The following is a 19924-nucleotide window of genomic DNA, read 5'->3' as shown; positions in this document are numbered from 1 at the left end:
CTCTCAGCATGTGCCAGTAGGATAAAGTTGTCTCAGTGAGGTCAGGAGGCTTGTGCCTGAGGCAGTCAGAGCTGCAGCCACATGTGATGTTTGCTTCTTTGGTTGGTTTTATTTTAATATTTTCCTCACCTAACTACAACTCCACAGTGCATGTCAGCTGCCACTTTGAACCTCAACACTTTTAGATCCTATAGTGACTTTGCTTTTCACAGATAAGCATCATATATAGCTGGTTATTTTTTATAATAGCAATCTTGAGCCAATGCCTGGGGAATTTGAATTTCTTACTGGAAAACACAGGAATACAGCCAACGATTAATATGGAAGAGTTCATGCAAGAACTTTGTCTACTGGACACAGACTCTGAAATAATGGTGTCCATGTCTACCAACTTCACTCTTTTGAATCCTGGTTGATGGTGTAACAAGATAGATTTTGTTTGGAAATGCACTGCCTTTAAAATTCCTCCAACTTTGCTGCAGGCCAGGGAGTAGAGCTGGAAACATTCAACCACCAGTTTGTGATTGTGAAACCCAGTTCCGTGTTTGACAACAGCCTTTTCTATTGACTCTTAGCCCACTTGCTTGTTTGAAGTAGTCATCCATCAAAAGAGATGTCTTGGTGAAGTCCTGAACTGGTCCATTTTGCATGATCATGTAGCATACAGAGTAAATAAGTTGATGTAGCTCCGTTTCCCAAAGGTTGGAGGAAACCACTCTGGACTCAGTGGAGCTCTAGAGCTAGGATTCCCCTGGCATGTGGACCTGCCAGCAGAAGGTCAGGGCCACAGCAGAGAGGAAGCAAATGATACTAGGAAATGGCCAGCTTGTTTTCTTAGCATTCTCTCCAGGATGGTCAGTGAGGTCCTCTTTGTCAAGACTAAAGACCTGAGTTTAAACCCTGGAACCCCACGTGGAGAAAAAGGAAAACCAATTCCTGGAAGCTGTCCTTTGACCTCCACACACTTGCCACAGCACACATGCACATGCAAACACACTTCATAAGTAAATCATTACATTTAATTGTTTCTTTTTGATCTCTCAAGGGCCTGGCTCTAACTGCACCAGACCCTCCCATCAGGTCCCTCCTTTTAAGAGAGGAGACCAAGATTTCAACATGCAAGTTCAAGGGGACACTTCACCCCCTCAGACTAATCAACATCCAAAGCATAGGGTCACTACTTTTATGTTTCTTGGCAAAAACCAAAAACCAAAAATCTTTAGCTGTTAATTCATTTTGTTTCTTCTTTAATGTCTACCAATAATAGTTGTCATCGACTCTAACATGTAGAATATGCTTACTTATCAAGAGGGGCACTAACCTCTGGATAAATCTACACAGCATGGTCACACTTCATGTAGCCATTCTATTGTGAACTTGCGCTTCATAAGAAGACCGTGGATATCTTAAAAAAAAAAAAAAGAGCTTGACGGAATCATTCCAAATATCAAGATAAGTTACAGAGATGTTGCAATAAAAGCATTATGTTCCTTGCAGAAAAACAGACATTTAGACCAATGTAATGAAGTCAAAGATCCAAAGATGATTACATATAACTATAGATATTTGATATTCAACAAAGATGCCAGAAAGATACATTGAAAAAAGGAGTCTTCAGTAAATGGTGTAGAGAAAACTAATGTCCACATGTAAAAGAATGAAATTAGATCCATATCTATTACTCTGCATCTCATTTATTTTCATATTTCTATTCTCAGACTTCTTTGCAAAATTTAAAATATATGGTAAATTTAAAAAGTTATAATAAAAAAACAAACACCAAAATTGCCCTATAAAATATCTTGTTACTGTTTTCTTTATAAACTACTAACAATAATGTCCCTTATTTCATGCATCCACTTTACAGAACCTACCCCCGCTCCACCCCATGGAAGCTTTCCCATGGTCTTCTGATAGGAATACTTAATACTGAAGTAGTTTGATTTTATCATATGATTCTGAAGGTCGTGTACCTCCTTGTGTTTACTCTCTTTGGCAGCTATGATGCTCAGAACCAAGGATATCATACAGTTCTACAAATTATACAGAACCGTGTGGCATTTATTTTTTTAAACTAAACTTAGCCAGAGATCATTTTATAACAGTTATTGTCTCTTCATCTTCATTACTTCTCCTGTTTATTTTTTAATAACAGCTGATAACAGTTCATAAAATACCTCCCGATGTTTTGCAGTCAATCTAGAATTTTTATTAGGAAATGAATTTCACAACTGGATTGCTAAAGGCAAACCTGGGTCACTTAACTTGGGCAATAAAATAGTTGTTTGTTTTCCTTGATTTCACTGAGACATACAGGGAAAAAGCAAAGAATGTTACAGCTTGGCGTGTCCTAAGGTACCTAATTTTATATTTTTCTCATAGGAGTTCCTGTCAGAAAGTGAAAATGGGCAGCATAAGTTAAATACAATGCTGTCTAAAGGGGAGCTACTGAGCTCCCTGCTGACCAAAGAGAAAGCAGAAGGTGTCCAGGCCAAAGTCGCAACTGCAAAAGAAGACTGGAAAAATTTTCATGCAAACCTCCACCAGAAGGAGTCCGCCTTAGAGGTACAGCACCCCCTGCCCACCCCCAACATGCTCTTCAGTGTTGGGTGGTGGTCATGGGTAAAAATGGTTTCTGTGTAGCACAGGGTTTCCAAGCATTCTGATCATTCCATTCTGCATAGGAACAGGCAATCAGATTCTTAAAGATGGGCTCAGTATCGGAAGTATGCATAGCCCTGAAGGATTAGACAGCTTCTTGAACAGGGGCTATTGCCACAGACACATCTATGCACATCCATGCAGGAACACCCAACTGCACACCTGAGCATCACATTTAATCTTTCATTTGAAACACTGCAGTTGGGGCAATTATTCTAGGAAAATGAACAGAGCAAGTCCTGCAAGGCTACAAAATATTGGCTCAGAGTTCATATAACTCACACTAGCATCCAGTTTGGGGTGTTAAATATGAGGGAAGGCAGCATTTATATGATTTCACTTTCTACAAAGATGACTTACTAATATCATATCATAACTTGTGCCACAATGCAGAATTTCTTTTTCTTCTGAGATCATCTGTTAATACAAAGGTATTAACTCTTCTCTTGAATGTATGAATAGTATCTTGCTTTGAAAACATTTTCTGGCAGGATAGCTCCTTAATTTGATGATGGGCATAATGAATACAAGATGGGAAAGAGATTGCAATGGGAAGTTACCACCAGGAAGAGAAAACACACTTTCTTGGTTCTTCCTAAGCTAAAAGCTTGGAGTTCTCCCCTGTAATCAGCCATTGTTCATGACTTGCATCCTCTACTGGATACAGTGGTGACCATGCAGTTCCTGGAAATTACCTGTATTCTTGTAAAAATCATTAGCTCAACATGGCCACCAAAACAAGAATTGTGCTGTGAATCTGGCTCTCATGCCAAAATCGTCTTACTCAAATCTGTTGTCCAAGAACAGGGAGGCCAGAGATTGTCAGTTTGGTTAATCCACCCAGTCTGCATGGTGAGTCTAACTCTTCTATTTGACCCAATCCCACCCCTCCCTCTTTTTGTAATAGCAATAAACTTATAGTACATCTTTTGGTAATAGGAAAGCATGAGAGAATAGAGGAGGGCCAGTCTTTGCTTCTAGAACTTCGTTTTCTAGAAGGTAACTCCCATGAAAGAGATGACTGTAATGCAGGAATGTTCTGGGTAGAGCGTGGACACTCATAGAATGGCTCTATTTGGAGAAGTCAAAGACAATGCCCAGAGAAGTGATATTTAAGCTGTATACCTTGAATAACAGGTGCCCTTTAAGTTTTCCAAGATTGGCACACATTTCTCATAGAAGGAACTGAGATCATGGGTCTAGGAAATTGTAAGTGCTGTTGAGAAGTGGAAGAGGTTTAGAAATTTGATGCAGATATAAAGTTTAGGCAGAGGAACAATTGAGGTAAATTGTTAGGACCACATTGGAAAATGTCTGTGTATCATGCAGTTTGACCTTGAATCTCAATCGGTTTCCTTCACAGGAACCCAAGCCATGGTTTTCCCCAGGATGGAACCTATCCTGTACTATTATAGATGCAGAGGACAGAGCTCATTACATATAGCAGATCCTTAGGGCGGTAGGACTCGAGATTCTTTGAGACAGACTGAGTGAGGCATGTGCAGGCCTTCAAGCTGGAGGGAAACTGTCAACTTTCCGCGTGTCGTGTAAACAAGAACGGGGAATCGCGCATAGCTGAAGAAGCAGAGGAAACATATTACAGCAATGCAGATGAAGGGGAGGGTCTAAAGGGCAGAATGAGTAATAGTGTAGATGATTCCTCTCTAAGAGAAAACACAGCGGGATTTGGCAACTAGCTATAGGGGATGGTGCCAAGGTAAAGTGTGATCCTCCAGTTTCTCATCCGGAAGAAGGTGTGAACGAGGAGGCTATTAGCTGAAATACGGATGGGGATATAAATGTGTTATGAAGTATAGTCCTGGGGGATGAAATGATTTAATCAGCTTAATCCACACTCAGTTTCGTGCACTGGGAAAGCGGTCTGCGGCTAATGATCAGGAATGCGGCGGTTAAGAGCGCACAAGCATCCCAAAGGAGGACAGAACTGGAAAACCAGTGATGGTGAACATTAATCTGCACCTGCGCTTGTGTGCGGCTGCACCCCAGTCCATTTAATTCTCAAAGCCTTCACAGATCACTGTGCATCATTTGTGTCTGCTGTGTGGCTGAAGAAATATCAGAGCCATGCATGGCAGTACAGGAATGTAATACAAAGAGATGGAGGCAGGAGGGTTAGGAGTTTGAAGCCAGCCCGGGCTACATGGCGAATTTAAGACCATCCTGGATTATATAGTGAGAGCCTGTCAATAAATAAGTAAATAAATAAATAATTTAAAGAAAGAAGAAAGGGGGAGAGGAAAGGAGGTAGAGGAAGAATGAAGGAAAGAAAATGCGGGGGGAGCAGACAAAGGTATGAGATTGCTAAAAATCTGCCAGATTTGCACAACTGGTAAGGGGTGGAGATGAGCCAAACCCAGCACCATGCCTCAGTGACTCACACATAAATACAGTTACATTAACACAAGGGTTGAGAACTCAGCACACAATCACTGGGAACAGATAAAGCATCCAGTTCTCTTCTGTGCTCCCTGAGATATTTGCAAACCCATGGTTTTTGGTCACGGTTATCTGGTTGCCATGGTTAACTGCTCCCTGAAACAACAGTAATAGAAAGACAGAAATGCCTTGAATTTACAAGTGCATTCGGTGATGCCATTAGTGTTGGGCGATGATTAGTCTGAACTCTGACAAGGCAACAGAGAATAAAATAGTACACACTTCTGCTCTAATGAACCTTACATATTATCAGGAGTCACTCTGGGTAATCTTACCTCTGGGGTACTTTAAACTCTCTGGTACATTCCTGTAGCTAGCTCATCTCCCTATGGAAAACATGATCAAGGAGCTATAGATACCGTGGACCAAATGCAGTGGGCGCTTTGAAACAATGACGTCCAATAGGCTCTGCATTCCTCATCCTTCAGTTTTCCAGCTGACATTTGATGCACCCGGTGCTTTACTAAAACTACCTAAAATCTTCTTTTGTTGGTCCACATTGAAAGTTTAATAACAAACTCAAATTCATACAAATCTAACATTTCATAAAAATAGATCTCTTTGAACAGTGAAATGTATAACCTGTTAGCAGCATGCTTTTAATGTGTTATCTATAGAGTCTGTGAAAGTATTAATATTTATACTATCCTTATGTGATAAGCACACAGCTCTCAGCATATCTTAATGGTTAGAATAAATGTATTCAAAACAAAATAAACAGGGAGTCGGGGAGATGACCCAGTCAGTAATGTGTTTGCTGCACATGCAGGAGAACCTAAATCCAGTTCCCATCACCCCCATAATATCCAGGAACTGAGGCAGTAGGAGCAAAAGGGGTCCCTGGGCCTCACTGGCTGACCAGCCTAGTCAAACTAGTAAGCTCCAAGTTCGATGAGAGATCCTACCTCAAGACAAATGAAGTAGAGGGGCTGGAAAAGCAGCTTTGTGGTTAAGAGCACACACGGTTCTTGCAGGGGAGCCAAGTTCAGTTCCCATCTCCCATATCAGGCAGCTCACAACCACCTGTAGCTTCAGCTACGGGGCTCTAACTCCCTAGGGCTTCCACAAATGCCTGCACTCACAAATGCATGCTCACACACAGACACACACATGTACGCACAACTAAAAATAGAATAAATCTTTAAGAAATTATAATGAAAATTAAGGTTTGGAAAGCAATCATGGAAAAAGTTTCCAAGATGTTGACTTCATAGGAACACATTCGTGTACGTGTGTGCCCTCACATGCCTGTCCACACACACACAAATATTCACACACAGAGAAAGTATAGTAAACACATTAAATTACATGGGTGTGGAGTTATACGTAATCAATCCTTACCAATGTTGGATTATTCCATAAGGAAATATGGTGTATTCCATTAAGCGTGAGACATGGGCCCTGTCACTGTGGAACTTACAGTCTCGGGGTAGAGGCCAGGCATAGCTGGAAGTCACATGGAAGTGCACAGCCCAGCCCTGCCTGTCTAAAGAGCAAATGCGCAGAAACTGGAAAGAGATATGAGCTCTTGGATGGGCTAGAGAATTAAAGACAATGGTTGTAGTTTGAAAAGTAAAGGCACAAACATTCTTAAAGATCTATCCAAAGTCATAAAGGAGCTAAGGTGAAACAGGAAGTGTTCTAGACACTGGGAGGAAGTAAACGCAAGAAGGAGAGCAGTTGGATCCCATAGAGTAAGCTCTGAATGCCGAGCAAAGGACGTTGGATCTCTCTTTCTCTCATTCTTCCTCTCCTCTTTGTCTCTGTCTCTGTCTCTGTCTCTCTCTCTCTCTCTCTGTGTGTGCGTGTGTGTGTGTGTGTGTGTGTGTGTGTGTGTAAGCCATGACACCAAGTATCTTCTTTAATCAAACTCAGTCTTGTTTTTTAAGATACGGTGTCTTTCTAAGGCTAGATGGCTCAGATCCTGCTAGTCTCCGGGGTCCTTCTGCATTGTCCTTCTCAATTCTGGGATCACACACCCATGCCCACTTGCTAGCTTTGTTGGCTCGTTTTACGTTTCCTCTGTGAATTAAATTCATGCCCCTACGCGTTTGCAGTGAGTACTTACTGAGTGGGCAGTCAGCCCCTTGGGGTTGGTTTGCCTTAGTTCATTCATCCCCACTCTTATCTAAACCCATGCAGAATCTAAAGATCCAGATGAAAGACTTCGAAGTGAGCGCAGAACCTGTGCAGAACTGGCTGAGTAAAACCGAGAGGCTGGTACAGGAGAGCAGCAATCGCCTCTACGATCTTCCCGCTAAGAGGAGGGAGCAGCAGAAACTCCAGGTGACAGGACCCGGCCAACTGGCCTCGTCTCCACTCCCTCCTCAGTCCACTCTGTGGCCAGATGCATGCTGGGTACCCTGGTCTTAGCTGACATGGCACCTTGAGACACCCGTGTGCCTTCTCCCTGTTCTGACAGAATTAATGTGTCCCGTCTCTCCTCTGAGACACGGTGTGTTTTCTTCCTGTGGCGTTTTACTGTGTGTAGCTTGAAAACCATGTCTTCACAGGACTCCAGTTGCCTGTCAGTGTTTCTCTCCGTGTTCTGTGGGCCCAAGCTCTGTCCTCCATGTGCTTGCCCCAGCCTCTGAACGGTAACCCGCTTGTGCTTTCCAGTCTGTCCTTGAAGAGATACAGTGCTACGAGCCTCAGCTCCACAGGCTGAAGGAGAAAGCTCGGCAGCTGTGGGAAGGACAAGCTGCCAGCAAGAGCTTTGTGCACAGAGTGTCGCAGCTGTCTTCTCAGTATCTAGCGCTAAGCAATGTAACCAAGGTAACGCCTGGCATGTGCTGTGTGTGAGTGTGATACTGACTGGAATGCCGATAGGTCATGCAGGGTCCATCCCTGACACTCCACAGACTGATGTCCCGAGGTCAACCCTGTGGCATGTAACCATGACATCTCCCTCATCTTGAAATGGGACTCCTCACTTTTACCATAGTTCTTACTGTGAAGTCAGCGAGGGATGCTGCAAAGACAGAAAACACTGCAGTCTCCATTCTTAATAAAGTGACGTGATCCATGGCACTCTGAATCCAAAGGCTCAGTACATAATAAAAAAGCAAAACTCAGAGTTCCTTTCTGAAGATTGTCAGGTTAAAGTACACTCGAAAAACATGAGCCTGAGATCGTTTTAAAATGCATTGGCAGCCATAGAATAAGTCTAGAGTAATTTTAAAAATGTCATCTAGCTTCTGTATATTCATTGTGTTGTAGATGAGAAAGTATTAATTGATCGTTTCAGTTTCAGTTAAGAATCTCAAGCATAATTTGGAATTGGCAATGACTAGTCTAATGGAATAAATCTTTCAAGGACCTTAAGATAAAGTAGTGGGGACACACAGTACCTACCTCCCTGAGTGACCCCGCCAAAGTGATGCAGACCCTGTGAGTGGGACAGTCCTGTCCAAGCTTGCGTAAACTACAGTGTGTGCTTTCTGTTTGGAAAAGTTCAGATGTTAGCATTTGGGGACTCTATCATAGTTTAATCTTGGATGTGGTCATGCCATTTACAGTGAAGTTACTTCTAATCCACTAATCTGGCTCTTTGCGGTGTCTTGATGTGAGCTGTCTCCATTGGTACCCATGGCATTGATGAAAAGGTCGCCTTTATCTCACTTTAGAAAATCTAGCGCATACCAAAAGTTAGAAAGAATTAAGAACAACTTCTAACAGCTTGTGTGCTTGTGCACATCTGGAATCCCAGGACGCAGGAGGCAGCAGCAAGAGGATTGCTGCAAATTCGAGGTCAGTTTAGGCTGTGTTGTCAAAGCCAGGCTGGGCTGTGTAAGCCTGTCTCAAAATAGATAGGTAGGTAAGTAGGTAGGTAGGTAGGTGGGTAGGTAGGTAGATAATAAAAACCCAAAATACAGAAACAAAAGAAATCTTCCCAAACAAAACCATTTGCATTTGCTTACACATTAAAGAGCAAGAGATATCTGAATACCTCAAGAGCTTGAATGCTAGCTTGTTTTCATCCACCTTGTTGGATGTGACCTGAAGTGAACCAATAAGAAAACCACTCTCTCTTCCACAACTATGCAGAATTTGTTTTAACTAAATATACATGCATTATATGCATGTAATCTAGAACTATTGCAAAAATATCAGATTGTTATTTTTAAGGCTCTGTCTACAGTGTGGGTCTGTAAGAATAAGTGGCATGAGTTGAACCAAATATAGTAGGTGAAAGCCAAAGATGACTGTGAATTAAACCTACTGTGAATTGAATGCCAATTGACTTTAGGAAGAAATTCTACTGAATAAAAACTAACTCATAATGCTCATAAGTCCATCTGTTTAGGACAGTGAAGTGCAGTTGTCTTGTCTTTTGATCAAGTTAGGCTACAGATCTCAGGAAGGTGTGCCATAAACCTCACACTGTGAGGCCAGACTCAAATCTTTGCTGGGCAGCCTCTGGGATGACTGTGACAGTTTCTGATGACATGCTAGCCTCCAGTGAGCTAACAGCTAGAAAACCATCTCTGTCGTTTCCAGGAAAAAGTGTCCAGGCTGGACAGGATCGTTGCCGAGCACAGCCAGTTCTCAATGGGTGTCAAAGAGCTGCAGGACTGGATGACAGACGCCGTGCACATGCTGGATTCATACTGCCTCCCCACATCTGACAAGAGTGTGCTGGATGGCAGGATGCTCAAGCTGGAGGTGTGTGTAACATGAGGGCAGGCTTGTTGGGGTTTTTGTCCCGCCCGGTACTCCACAGCCAGCAAGTCCCAAAGAAAAATCACACAGAAGTCTCCATAAGATTATATAAACTGATTGGCCCATTAGCTCAGGCTACTTATTAGCTCTTGTAGCTTATATTAACCCATTATTCTTATCTATGTTAGCCACATGGCTCAGTACCTTTTCCAGTGGGGCAGGTTACATCTTACTTCTTGATGGTCTGGGCAGGAATGGGGGAAGAACTTCCTTCTTCCCAGAATACTCCTGTTCTCATCACCCTGCCTCTACTTCCTGTCTGGTTGACCCACCTATACTTCCTGCCTGGCCAATCAGCTTTTATTTAAAATATGATTGACAGAATACAGACAATTCTCCTGCACCAGGAGTGTGTACTGAGAGTCCCAAGTCTCTATTGGCTGGTGTGAGTAAGTGGTCCTCCATCTGTAAGAACCTTCTGGATGCTCTGTGGATGTGTTTCCGCTTGCATAATACGCTCATCCCTAAGCGTGAATCATTCTTTGAAGCCCTGACACATTCATCCACAAACACTACAGAAAATAAAATAAGACACAAATGTGTTGATCAAGAAACTAGCTTCAAACCCCATCGTACACACTTCAGTTCTCAAGATATATTTTGGTGAAACATTGTATTCATTTATTCAACTTACTTTCCTGCCTGTATCATTTTAGTCAATTCTTCTCCCATTTTGAAAACATCAATTCTATTTTGCACTTGTAATAAAAATAATTAATTTTCATTCATTCATCTCTGCCTCGTAACTTCAGTGCCCTTCAGTGGATTGGCACTCTGTTTTGACAGCAGGAAATCAAAAGTGAATAAAATATGACCTTTGTTCTCCACAGCTATGTTATCTGCTGCTGAGGATGAAATTTAGGAGACGATGGTTGCAGGTGGTGATGTTTGTAGCTTATGAATACACACAGGAATGGAACAGTATAGGAGGAATGGGTTGAACATTGGAACAAGTATCCCCGGATATCTTAGAACTAACTCGGGCTTGTTGGAATGACAGATAGAGAAGCTGGTGAGATGGCTCAGTGGAGCAAGGCACTTGCCACCATTAAACCGAGTCCAGTTCCTGACACCACACAGTAGAAGGACAGAACCATCTCTCCCAGCTTGTCCTCTGTCTCTCTCTGCCTTTCTTTGTTTGTCTGTCCTCCCTCCCTGCCTCCCCTTTACTCACTTATTCTCTCTCCCTCCCTCTCCATTCCACCCATACAACATAAATGCATGTCTTTTTCTGAGGAAGAAGGGAGTGTCCTGGTGCAGGTGACTGGATGTAGGTTTGAGGGAGAAGAAAATGAAAGTAGAAAATAGAGGGCAGAACAATTGCGGTGTGATTGGAGGCAAGCTTGCAACTCCGTCTTGACACAGCATGCGCGGGGTCACCAGAGGCTCGGCTGAGGGTGTAAGACATAGGTTAGAAGTGGCCAGAAGTTTTGTACTTTGACATATATTACCAGTTTTTCAAGTCTGACTTTAAATTTCCTGTTAGAAGGAACAGGGCCTATGGAAACCTTGATCCCTGTTCCCCATTTCCATGGAGAGGCTGCACTAGGTTGACATGAGCTTCTTTATGTCTCAGAACTTGGACAGGCCGGGGCTACACAGTCCACCTGTTAAACCAGGACAATGAGATGTGGAAGGAAGGGGTTAAACAGAGAAGACTCAAAACCAGCAGGTGCAGGAGCCTGGCTACTGGCAGCTGCCTCAGGCTTCTTCCCACAGGTGCCCGACGACAGGCTCGCACGCCGCACTGCCATCTTCAGAGTCTGAACCAGGGGGAGCCAAGAATATCAACACACACTGGGCGGTAGTGGCACACTTAGTCCCAGCACCCAGGAGGCAGAGGCGGGTGGATCTTTGTGAATTCGAGGCCAGCCTGGTCTGGTCTACAGAGCTAGTTCCAGAGTAAGTTCTAGAACAGCCAGTACTACACAGAAAAACAAAAAACAAACAAACAAAATAAATCAACCAATAAACTCAAAGACTTCTGCATCTGTTCGCGGCAGGCACTGTTGTCCGTCAAACAGGAGAAGGAGATCCAGATGAAGATGACCGTGACCCGGGGGGAGTACGTTCTACAGAACACCTCTTCAGAAGGCAGCGCGGCTGTGCAGCAGCAGCTGCAGGCTCTGAAGGAGATGTGGGAGTCGCTCTTGTCAGCAGCCATTCGCTGTAAGAGGTGAGGGAAGCTGTGGTCAGTGCCCTGGAGCCATGACAGAATGACGATGGAATGCTCAGGAGAGGCTGCTTTCCTTCCCTGCTCTCTCTTTCTTTCCTCCCTTCTGTCATAATTACTACTTCCTATTTCCCTTCTTTTCCTCCAGGCCTTTCTCCCTCCCTTCCATCCTCCTCTCTCCCCTTCTTACTGGCTTTCTTTCTTCCCCTTCTCCTATTAAGAGCTCTAAAGAACAAGAGAATCTAGAAGGTATAGCCTTGAATTTGGTTGACCTGAAATATTGTGCTTACATTTTAACATAACTAAAATGTGTATCTCTTTCTACCTGACTGATGATTTAAAAATCAAAGAATAATAAGTATTTCATAAAGAGGGAATATTTTGATTCAAGCCAAGTCATTCACTTGGGAGGGCTCTTAAGGAGACACTCAGGGAGGAGTGACAAGGAAAGGAATGTCATCAGACCAGTCCTGCAGGGCACAGCTGGGACTTCCTTGGCTGGGTGACACTGGGTGCTGCTTTGGTGCCTCCAAGTTATCCCTTCAGGGGCAGAACCTGGAGAGTCTGGTGAGGAGACAAGCAGGACACAGGAGAGAGTTGAGGGCCCTCTATTAGGGGCTGGCAATTCCTTGGCACTCACTGTTCTCAGTGCTCTCAGAGCACAGCATGGACCAGGAGTGTCCCTAGTCAGCGGCAGACCTTTGCAGTGGGAAATCTGAGGCCTGTGAGAGGCCTCTGATGATGGTTCCCAAGGCCAATCACAGCAGGAAGATTAGTCTCAACAATCCACAGCATTAAATGTGTACAATGGGTGAAGGAAGGATTTATCCGTCAGGAAAATATTACGTTTTAATATTTAGACCACTTCAGCAAATATGGCCCTATTTTCCATGGTGGTTTTCTGATTTTTAAACTTCATGCAAAATGGTCACTGTGCTTATGTCCTTCCTTCTGGTTGTCACTCCTCCCTGTCACTCCTACTCTGGATGACATGAAGGTTGACCTGCTGGAGTAAGTGTGGGCTCTCTCTGTGGTCAGAGTTCTACTCTGACTTGACCTGGGGATCCTACTCTGGGTGGCCTTCAGTCTCTCCCAGGACCTGGTGTCCCCTTGACCCTCTCTAGAGGTCATGTTCAGTCCACTTTGGATTTAAATGCACCCTGCTCTCTGAAGTTGGGTTTGGTAAACCCAGGCCAGCTGTCTGTCCCAGGCCTCTCCACCCTCTGCAGGCTGGAGGGGACCGAATGCACAGGACAGACATCAGATCCCTAAAGATAGTCAGACGGGGTACTGACGTTTCCCCCTTTCAGTCAGCTGGAAGGAGCGCTCTCTAAGTGGACAAGCTACCAGGACGACGTGCGGCAGTTCTCCAGCTGGATGGACGGGGTGGAAGGCAGCCTGAGCGAGTTGGACAGACAGCACACAGAGCTGCGGGAGAAAGTGACCGCTCTCGGGAAGGCCAAGGTTCGAGACGGAGGACACCCTCTGCGTCCTGTCGTAAACTCCAGGCAACAGTGCTCACCTGGGCACCAGGGATGCACACCCAGGAAAATTCATATTTGAAGCTTGCATTGTAATTTCTAATATCGTCCCAAAGTAGAATTTTGTTTGCAGTTATTTTACTCAGGAGTGAAGATTTTCTTTTCTAGATAATCATATAGACCCATGTTTTAGGACACAGACAATTTAAAATGTGTCTTATCTTAATGTCAGAAGCACGTGTTTTCTTTTTATTACATCCTTTTGTATTACCACTGCCTTTTGCTTTTTTTCCCCCTGCCTGCTCTCTCACCCTCAATGCTGGATATTAAACCCAAGGTCTTATACATGTCGGGCAAACACTGAACCAGAGAGCTAAACCATAGGCCCTATATTACTACTTGTGGACAATTTTGATCAACATCATATGGTTCTAATGCTATATGAGAAAGTTTTAAAATATGTAAAGAGTTTAACTAAAACCCTTTAATTAGCTGGGTGAGTGGCACATGCCTTTAATTCCAGCACTGGGAAGGCAGAGAGACAGGTAGATCTCTGTGAGTTTGAGGCCAGCCTGGTTTGCAGAGAGAGTTCCAGGTCAGCCAGGGAGACACAGTAAAACCCTGTCTCCACAAAACAAACAAACAAACAAACAAACAAAAATCCTCTTTCATTGAAGTAATCTTCAAACATAACACACTGGAGCCCTTTGCTGGATTCCTCCCTCCAGGGCAAATTCACTGGAATATCATGTCTTGAACTGAATTTACTATATTCTGCGTGGAAATCTTTCGTGCTCCATTTCTTTCTGCTTATTTGTATCCTCTCTTAAGTAACAGCTCAAGTTGGCCACCTCCTCACCCCAGGATCCATCTTTCTCGTTCCCATAGCATCACCATTAGTTATTGCTGATCCATCTGTTCTCCTGAATTCTAAGGCTCCCAAGTTTCACCTTGTTTCTTATTGATCAATTGGCTGCTATAGTCACTTAAAGGTGAACGCCTTGCTTCCCTGAGAGCCCCCGATTGGTTCCGCCTTGCTTACATCATAGCGCTGAGGTCCCTCGGGTATTTGTAAGATCGCAAGCCAAGGTTGCATTCTTCCAGGGATGTCTACACTCATTAATATGCATTTAATTAAGAATTACAACGGGGAGATATCACAAAGCTATACTGTGAGGTGTGAGACACTAATTTGGAAAGGATTGAGCACAAAGAATAGTCTGGAGGGATCAGGCTGAGTCTGTCACATCCATAGGGTCAGGAAAGAGAGGTCCTGGTGCACTATGGGATGAGAATTGCTCGAGCAGAGATAATGGTAAAGGGTGCTAGGGGTGACCTGGGAGAGGGCACAGGCACTTCCTCCTGCACTGTGTGCAGCCTCCAGTAGACTCCGCAGCCCAGCCAACCACCTAATCTTTCACTTTACTTCTGTCTGAGGGCCTCCTGCTAAAATCCAATTGAAAGTTAAGAGAGGCCTGGCATAGGTGAGAGAGCAGGTGACTCCTTCCTGTGTTCTAGATTGGCTATTTGAGAGGTGAGGTGAGGTGGGTGGGGGTGGCATTTACTTAAAAAAAAAAAAGGCTGGGGGAGAAGGCTGGGTAAGGCAGAAAGATAAAAGACAGTGGAAGTCAGGAGGCCATTTCTAGATATAAGAAATTTGAAATATTCAAGCAGAAATATAAAGTAGATAATTGGGAAATGGTGTCTCAGAGTCATTCTGGACCAGATATGAAATACACATAGAAACATTATATACATAGTTTTCACACACACACACACACACACACACACACACACACACACACCTGTATAATTAAAGTGAGTGGGCGGATTGCTAAAGGTCCTATGCCACACTAATACCCCTTAATTTTTGCAAGATCGTTATTGTACTTGTTCACGAGCAATTCATTTTAACTTTTTATCCTTTTGTTCTCTAGCTGTTAAATGAAGAAGTCTTGAGTCACAGCAGCCTGCTGGAGACCATTGAAGTCAAGAGGGCAGGCATGACCGAGCATTACGTCACCCAGTTAGAACTCCAGGATCTGCAGGAGCGACACCAAGCCATCAAAGAGAGGGCCAAGGTATGGCTATCCCGAGTCCAGTGGATTCACCCAGGTAGGCGTGTGAAGAGCTGGGACCACGTAAACACGCAATGCTTTCCAAGACCAACAACCTTGTGAAAACAATGTAAAACAAACTGAATCTTAGCGTTTAAAAATATCACTAGCAAAATTAAACAACACTTTGAATATTTTTAATACCTGAAAGTTAATGTAGAAAAAAATAATTCTCAACAACAACAAAAAAATCCCAACTAGAAATGTAATATTGTCAAAAAAATTTCAGAGAGCATCACATTGAAAAATCCTAAATTCTTTTTCTTTTCTTTTTTTTTTTTCATTTTGTTTTTTGAGACAGGGTTTCTCTGTAGCTTTGGTGCCTGTCCTGGAACTAGCTCTTGTAGACCAGACTGGCCTTGAACTAACAGAGATCCGCCTACTTCTGCCTCCCAAGTGCTGGGATTAAAGGCGGGCACCACCACTGCCCAGCAAAAAATCCTAAATTCTGCGTGATGTTTGGCTATGGGAATTTTGTAAAATATAAAACAATTGTTTGGAATCTCCAGCTCAGAGCCCCATTCCAGACCCCGCCTTCAGCACCCGAGCAGCCTCTTCCCTAGAACTGCCCTCTTCAAACTCCACCCGTGAGAAAGCCCGCAAAAAGTCAGCCCTCCTTGGGGCTGCTCAAGACCATGCCTATAGGCTCCTTAAGACCTGATAGCTCAAGGCTAGCCTAGTGTACAAGAGCTAGTTCCAGGATGGACTCCAAAGCTACCGAGAAACTCTGTCTTGAAAAACCAAAAACCAAAAAGCAAACCAAAAACAAAAAGACCTGGTAGCCCTAACTGCCATGTGATGCCTCTCATACCCTCCTGAGGGTTACCCAGGAGTGCTTTGCTCAGATTAAACCCAGCTTTATTAATTCGGTTTGATTGGCTTATTACCCCCATGGTGGTAGAGTCCCAGTAACCAATGGAAACCTTCACCGTTTGTCACCTAGGCTTCCCAAGGACAGTGATGACACCTTTCAGGAGCCCATTCTCCATTATTAGACAAAGTCCAGGAAAATAGGCCCACCAACTCCTAACTCTCACTTAAGACATACTGTAACTGTTTCGGTTTTCACTGCTAATTGAATTTTTAAGAAAAGTAAAGTCCCTTCATTTTTGGCGTGACCACTAACATTGAAAATTCACAGCCCAGGTGGTTATTTCACAGTGATCTTCGAGATCTTTCCAGGCTTAAGTATTTGTTTTTATATTTTGTTATTTTTTTTCCTTAGAGAGACATACAAGTTTTTCCTTTTTCTTGTTTATTTTTTATTGGTTCTGTGAGAATTTCATACATTATATTTTGAATGTATTTACCTTCAATTAACCTCATTCCCTGTCAGCCCTAAACTGTGTCCTCTTTCTGTATTGGGGATTTAAAGGTTCTTTTTTTCCCCAATGTATCAATAACAACTATCGATCGATTGATTGATCGAGTATCGCTATCGATATCGTGATCACCAGGCGAGATTCGAACCCACGACCCCTGGCACTATAGAGCGGAGCGTTAGGCGCTTCTAGCCGCTGAGCCACGGCTCCAGCTGCTTAAAGGTTCTTTTTAAAAGGGAAATTACTCATTTTTCTAATGAGCTTATAATTATGCTGTTCTAAAATTTCAAGAATGTAGCTGACAAGATGTTTCAACTGGCAAAGGCTCTTGTCACCAAACCTGACACCTTGAGTTTGAGCCAGATCCCTACACTGGAAAGAGAGAGCTGAATCCCAAAAGTTATCCTCCGACCCCCACAGGCATTGAGTAGCATGTGTGCAACACACACACACACACACACACACACACACACACACACGTTAAAGAAAATGTAACTCCAAAAGTGAATTCTGCGTTCAGTGATATGTTTCGTTCTTAACTATTTTAAATACTGATCACAGGAAGCAGTAACGAAGTTGGAAAAGCTGGTTCGCCTTCACCAGGAGTATCAGAGAGACCTGAAGACGTTTGAAAATTGGCTGGGGCAAGAACAAGAGAAGCTTGACCAATGCTCGGCCCTTGAAGGTGACAGCCACACGCATGAGACAGCATTGCGGGATCTCCAGGTAACTCTATCAGAAATCCAAGAATCCCTGTCTATGAAAATGGAATTATAATTTCAAACAATGGGAAGTGAATGTGACCATGGCTCCAACAGAGAGCTGATACACGTTCAGTTAAGGGAAGGCTTGGTCTGGAACGTTCAAGCTCCCATCACCTGTTAGGCAATTTAAAGCAACAAAACCAGCTCTTGGAGGACTCATTCAGCTACCAGGGTGGCTACTGAGCTAGTGCATGGTGTTGCCTAACAAAAACACCTGCCTGTTGCTCTCAAAAGGACAGTGTCAGATGAAGGATAAAACAGCGAGCACCAACGAAATATTGCAGGCCCTGGGTGAAACTGATTGCATGATCTGTAGCTACTTGGCTCCAATCAAAACCTCTAGCACTCTGGAGGGTGTGGGACTTGGCTAAGAATTCAAGAAGAAATCAGCATAGCTGGGGGCACGTGGATCCTCTGGACACTGCAGATAGGGTGGGCACAGTGGTCAACAGCCCTCAACCTTATTCACACCTTCAGTTAGTTACTCAACACCGAACACAAAGCAAACCCTTCACAAGCAACAGCATGTGAAGATGGCTTGGGCATTAATTGCATACATTTAGCGAGGAAAGCAAACCCATGAGTACATTATTATATACAATGAGGTAAAGACAGTAATAGATCAATGCAAGGGAACTTATGGCAGCTCTGAACCCTTAATCAGCCATAACTGCAGGGTTAGGCAGAGTCGGGAAGGTCTCCAGGAAAAGGCTTCTAGGAGCAAAGAATAAAGAACTGGGACTGATAAGACCACCCCCATGGCCCACTGGCGAGTGTTCTAGAACTTCTTAGCATGCTGTGGGCCCCAAATAGAGTTGGTTCAAGACTCAGAAGCTATGCCTACAGCTAGGATGAGTAGGAGAAGCAAAGCCTCTCAGGGTTTTCCCATGACCTACTGCTGAATCTCAAGAAGTGTTGTGCAATGCCAAGCAAACAGGTTGGGGTAAGGACACTTGGACTCTACTTCTCTGTGCGACCTGGTACTAGGCAACCTCAGACGCGAAAGAAGCTCTCTCACTCGGTTTCCTCAACACAACTGTGAAGATTAAATGAGAAGAAACTATCTTACTTAAAGATAATAGATACTAGATAACAAACAGCAGAAGTTATACAAGTTACAGAGTCTCCTCTGCCATGCCTTTTAAATAATAAGTGTTCTGATCTGTGAGATCTTACAGGCCTGGCAGTTAGTCGGTGCATATATGTGGACATGCATGTATATATGCACACTATCGTTTGAAGCAGGGTTCTGGTATACAGCGCAGTCTAGCCTTGAGCTCAGGATATTCCTGTCTTAGTCTCCTGATTGCAGGGACTGCAGGCAGGTTTTCCGACACCCAACAGCTGTTACGATTCACTTGCAAGCAGCTGACTTTGTGTCCTTAAATAGCTCCTTCTCACTACACGCCAGACACCCTGGGAAGCAAATGACGACCTCTGTAAGCGGCTGTGCATGAACTGAACCAGCAAGTTCCTGCCTATATGCTTCTCTTGTTTGGGTTAGAAGTGTATTAAGTCAGATTAGCGCGGCTCAGACTCCAGGCCCTTGCTACCCATATGTTTCTTCTACATTGTCTGACTTATGTCTCCACAAACACTGAAGAGGAAGGAGGAAGGCTGTGGCAGGAAACGGAAGTGGAGCACTGTAACCCCTGCTACATGGCTACAAGACAGGGTCACTCCAGGATCTTACGTTCTCCCACCCATGGCCCGTGGTGTGGAGTTTGTTACTAGGTAACATCAAGCACAAGACAGCCTCTCTGATGCCACATAGTGAGATTAAATGAAAAGTAAGAAAGCCGTACTTCACTGATAAATTCATAAAGCAAATAAAGACTAGAAGTTAGGAGAGCCACAATTTTGTAAACCATAGGCACCGATTACTTTATATAAACTGAGGTCTAATTCAAGTCATGGAACATATATCCATACTTAAATATCAAGCTATGCTTTTGTTTGGCATAAATACTTCATATATTCGGATCGGTGAGAATCTATTTAGTAGAATGATGACATATACTAGATAAAACTATTTTTATAAAAGTTGGAAAAGGAGATAAATTGAGATTAATAAATTAGAGAAGGTATCAGTTAACTACAGCTCATGGCCACAGTGTCTGTGCTTTAAGGAAGTTCTATTGGCACACAGCCACACTCATTGACCTTGTCGATGGCTCGATGGGTCCTGCACTAGCAGAGTTACACAATCATAGCACAGCCCAAAGTC

General features: G+C 43.6%; 1 protein-coding gene across 1 annotated transcript in view; it reads left to right on the top strand.

Moving 5' to 3' along the window:
- The window catches only part of Syne1 (spectrin repeat containing nuclear envelope protein 1), a 477339-nt gene that overhangs the window by 240862 nt on the left and 216553 nt on the right, over positions 1–19924 (top strand). Inside the window, exons 59-66 of the mRNA XM_087912026.1 lie at positions 2383–2565; positions 7261–7404; positions 7738–7893; positions 9619–9783; positions 11844–12016; positions 13324–13477; positions 15432–15575; positions 17495–17659. Of these exons, the coding sequence (XP_087768152.1) occupies positions 2383–2565; positions 7261–7404; positions 7738–7893; positions 9619–9783; positions 11844–12016; positions 13324–13477; positions 15432–15575; positions 17495–17659 (1284 nt within the window). The remainder of the gene's footprint in view (positions 1–2382; positions 2566–7260; positions 7405–7737; positions 7894–9618; positions 9784–11843; positions 12017–13323; positions 13478–15431; positions 15576–17494; positions 17660–19924) is intronic.

The sequence above is a fragment of the Myodes glareolus genome, chromosome 1 (genome assembly GCF_982192425.1).
Source record: "Myodes glareolus chromosome 1, mMyoGla1.1, whole genome shotgun sequence".
Lineage (NCBI taxonomy): Eukaryota > Metazoa > Chordata > Mammalia > Rodentia > Cricetidae > Myodes > Myodes glareolus.
This window is presented reverse-complemented; position numbering and strand designations above follow the sequence as displayed.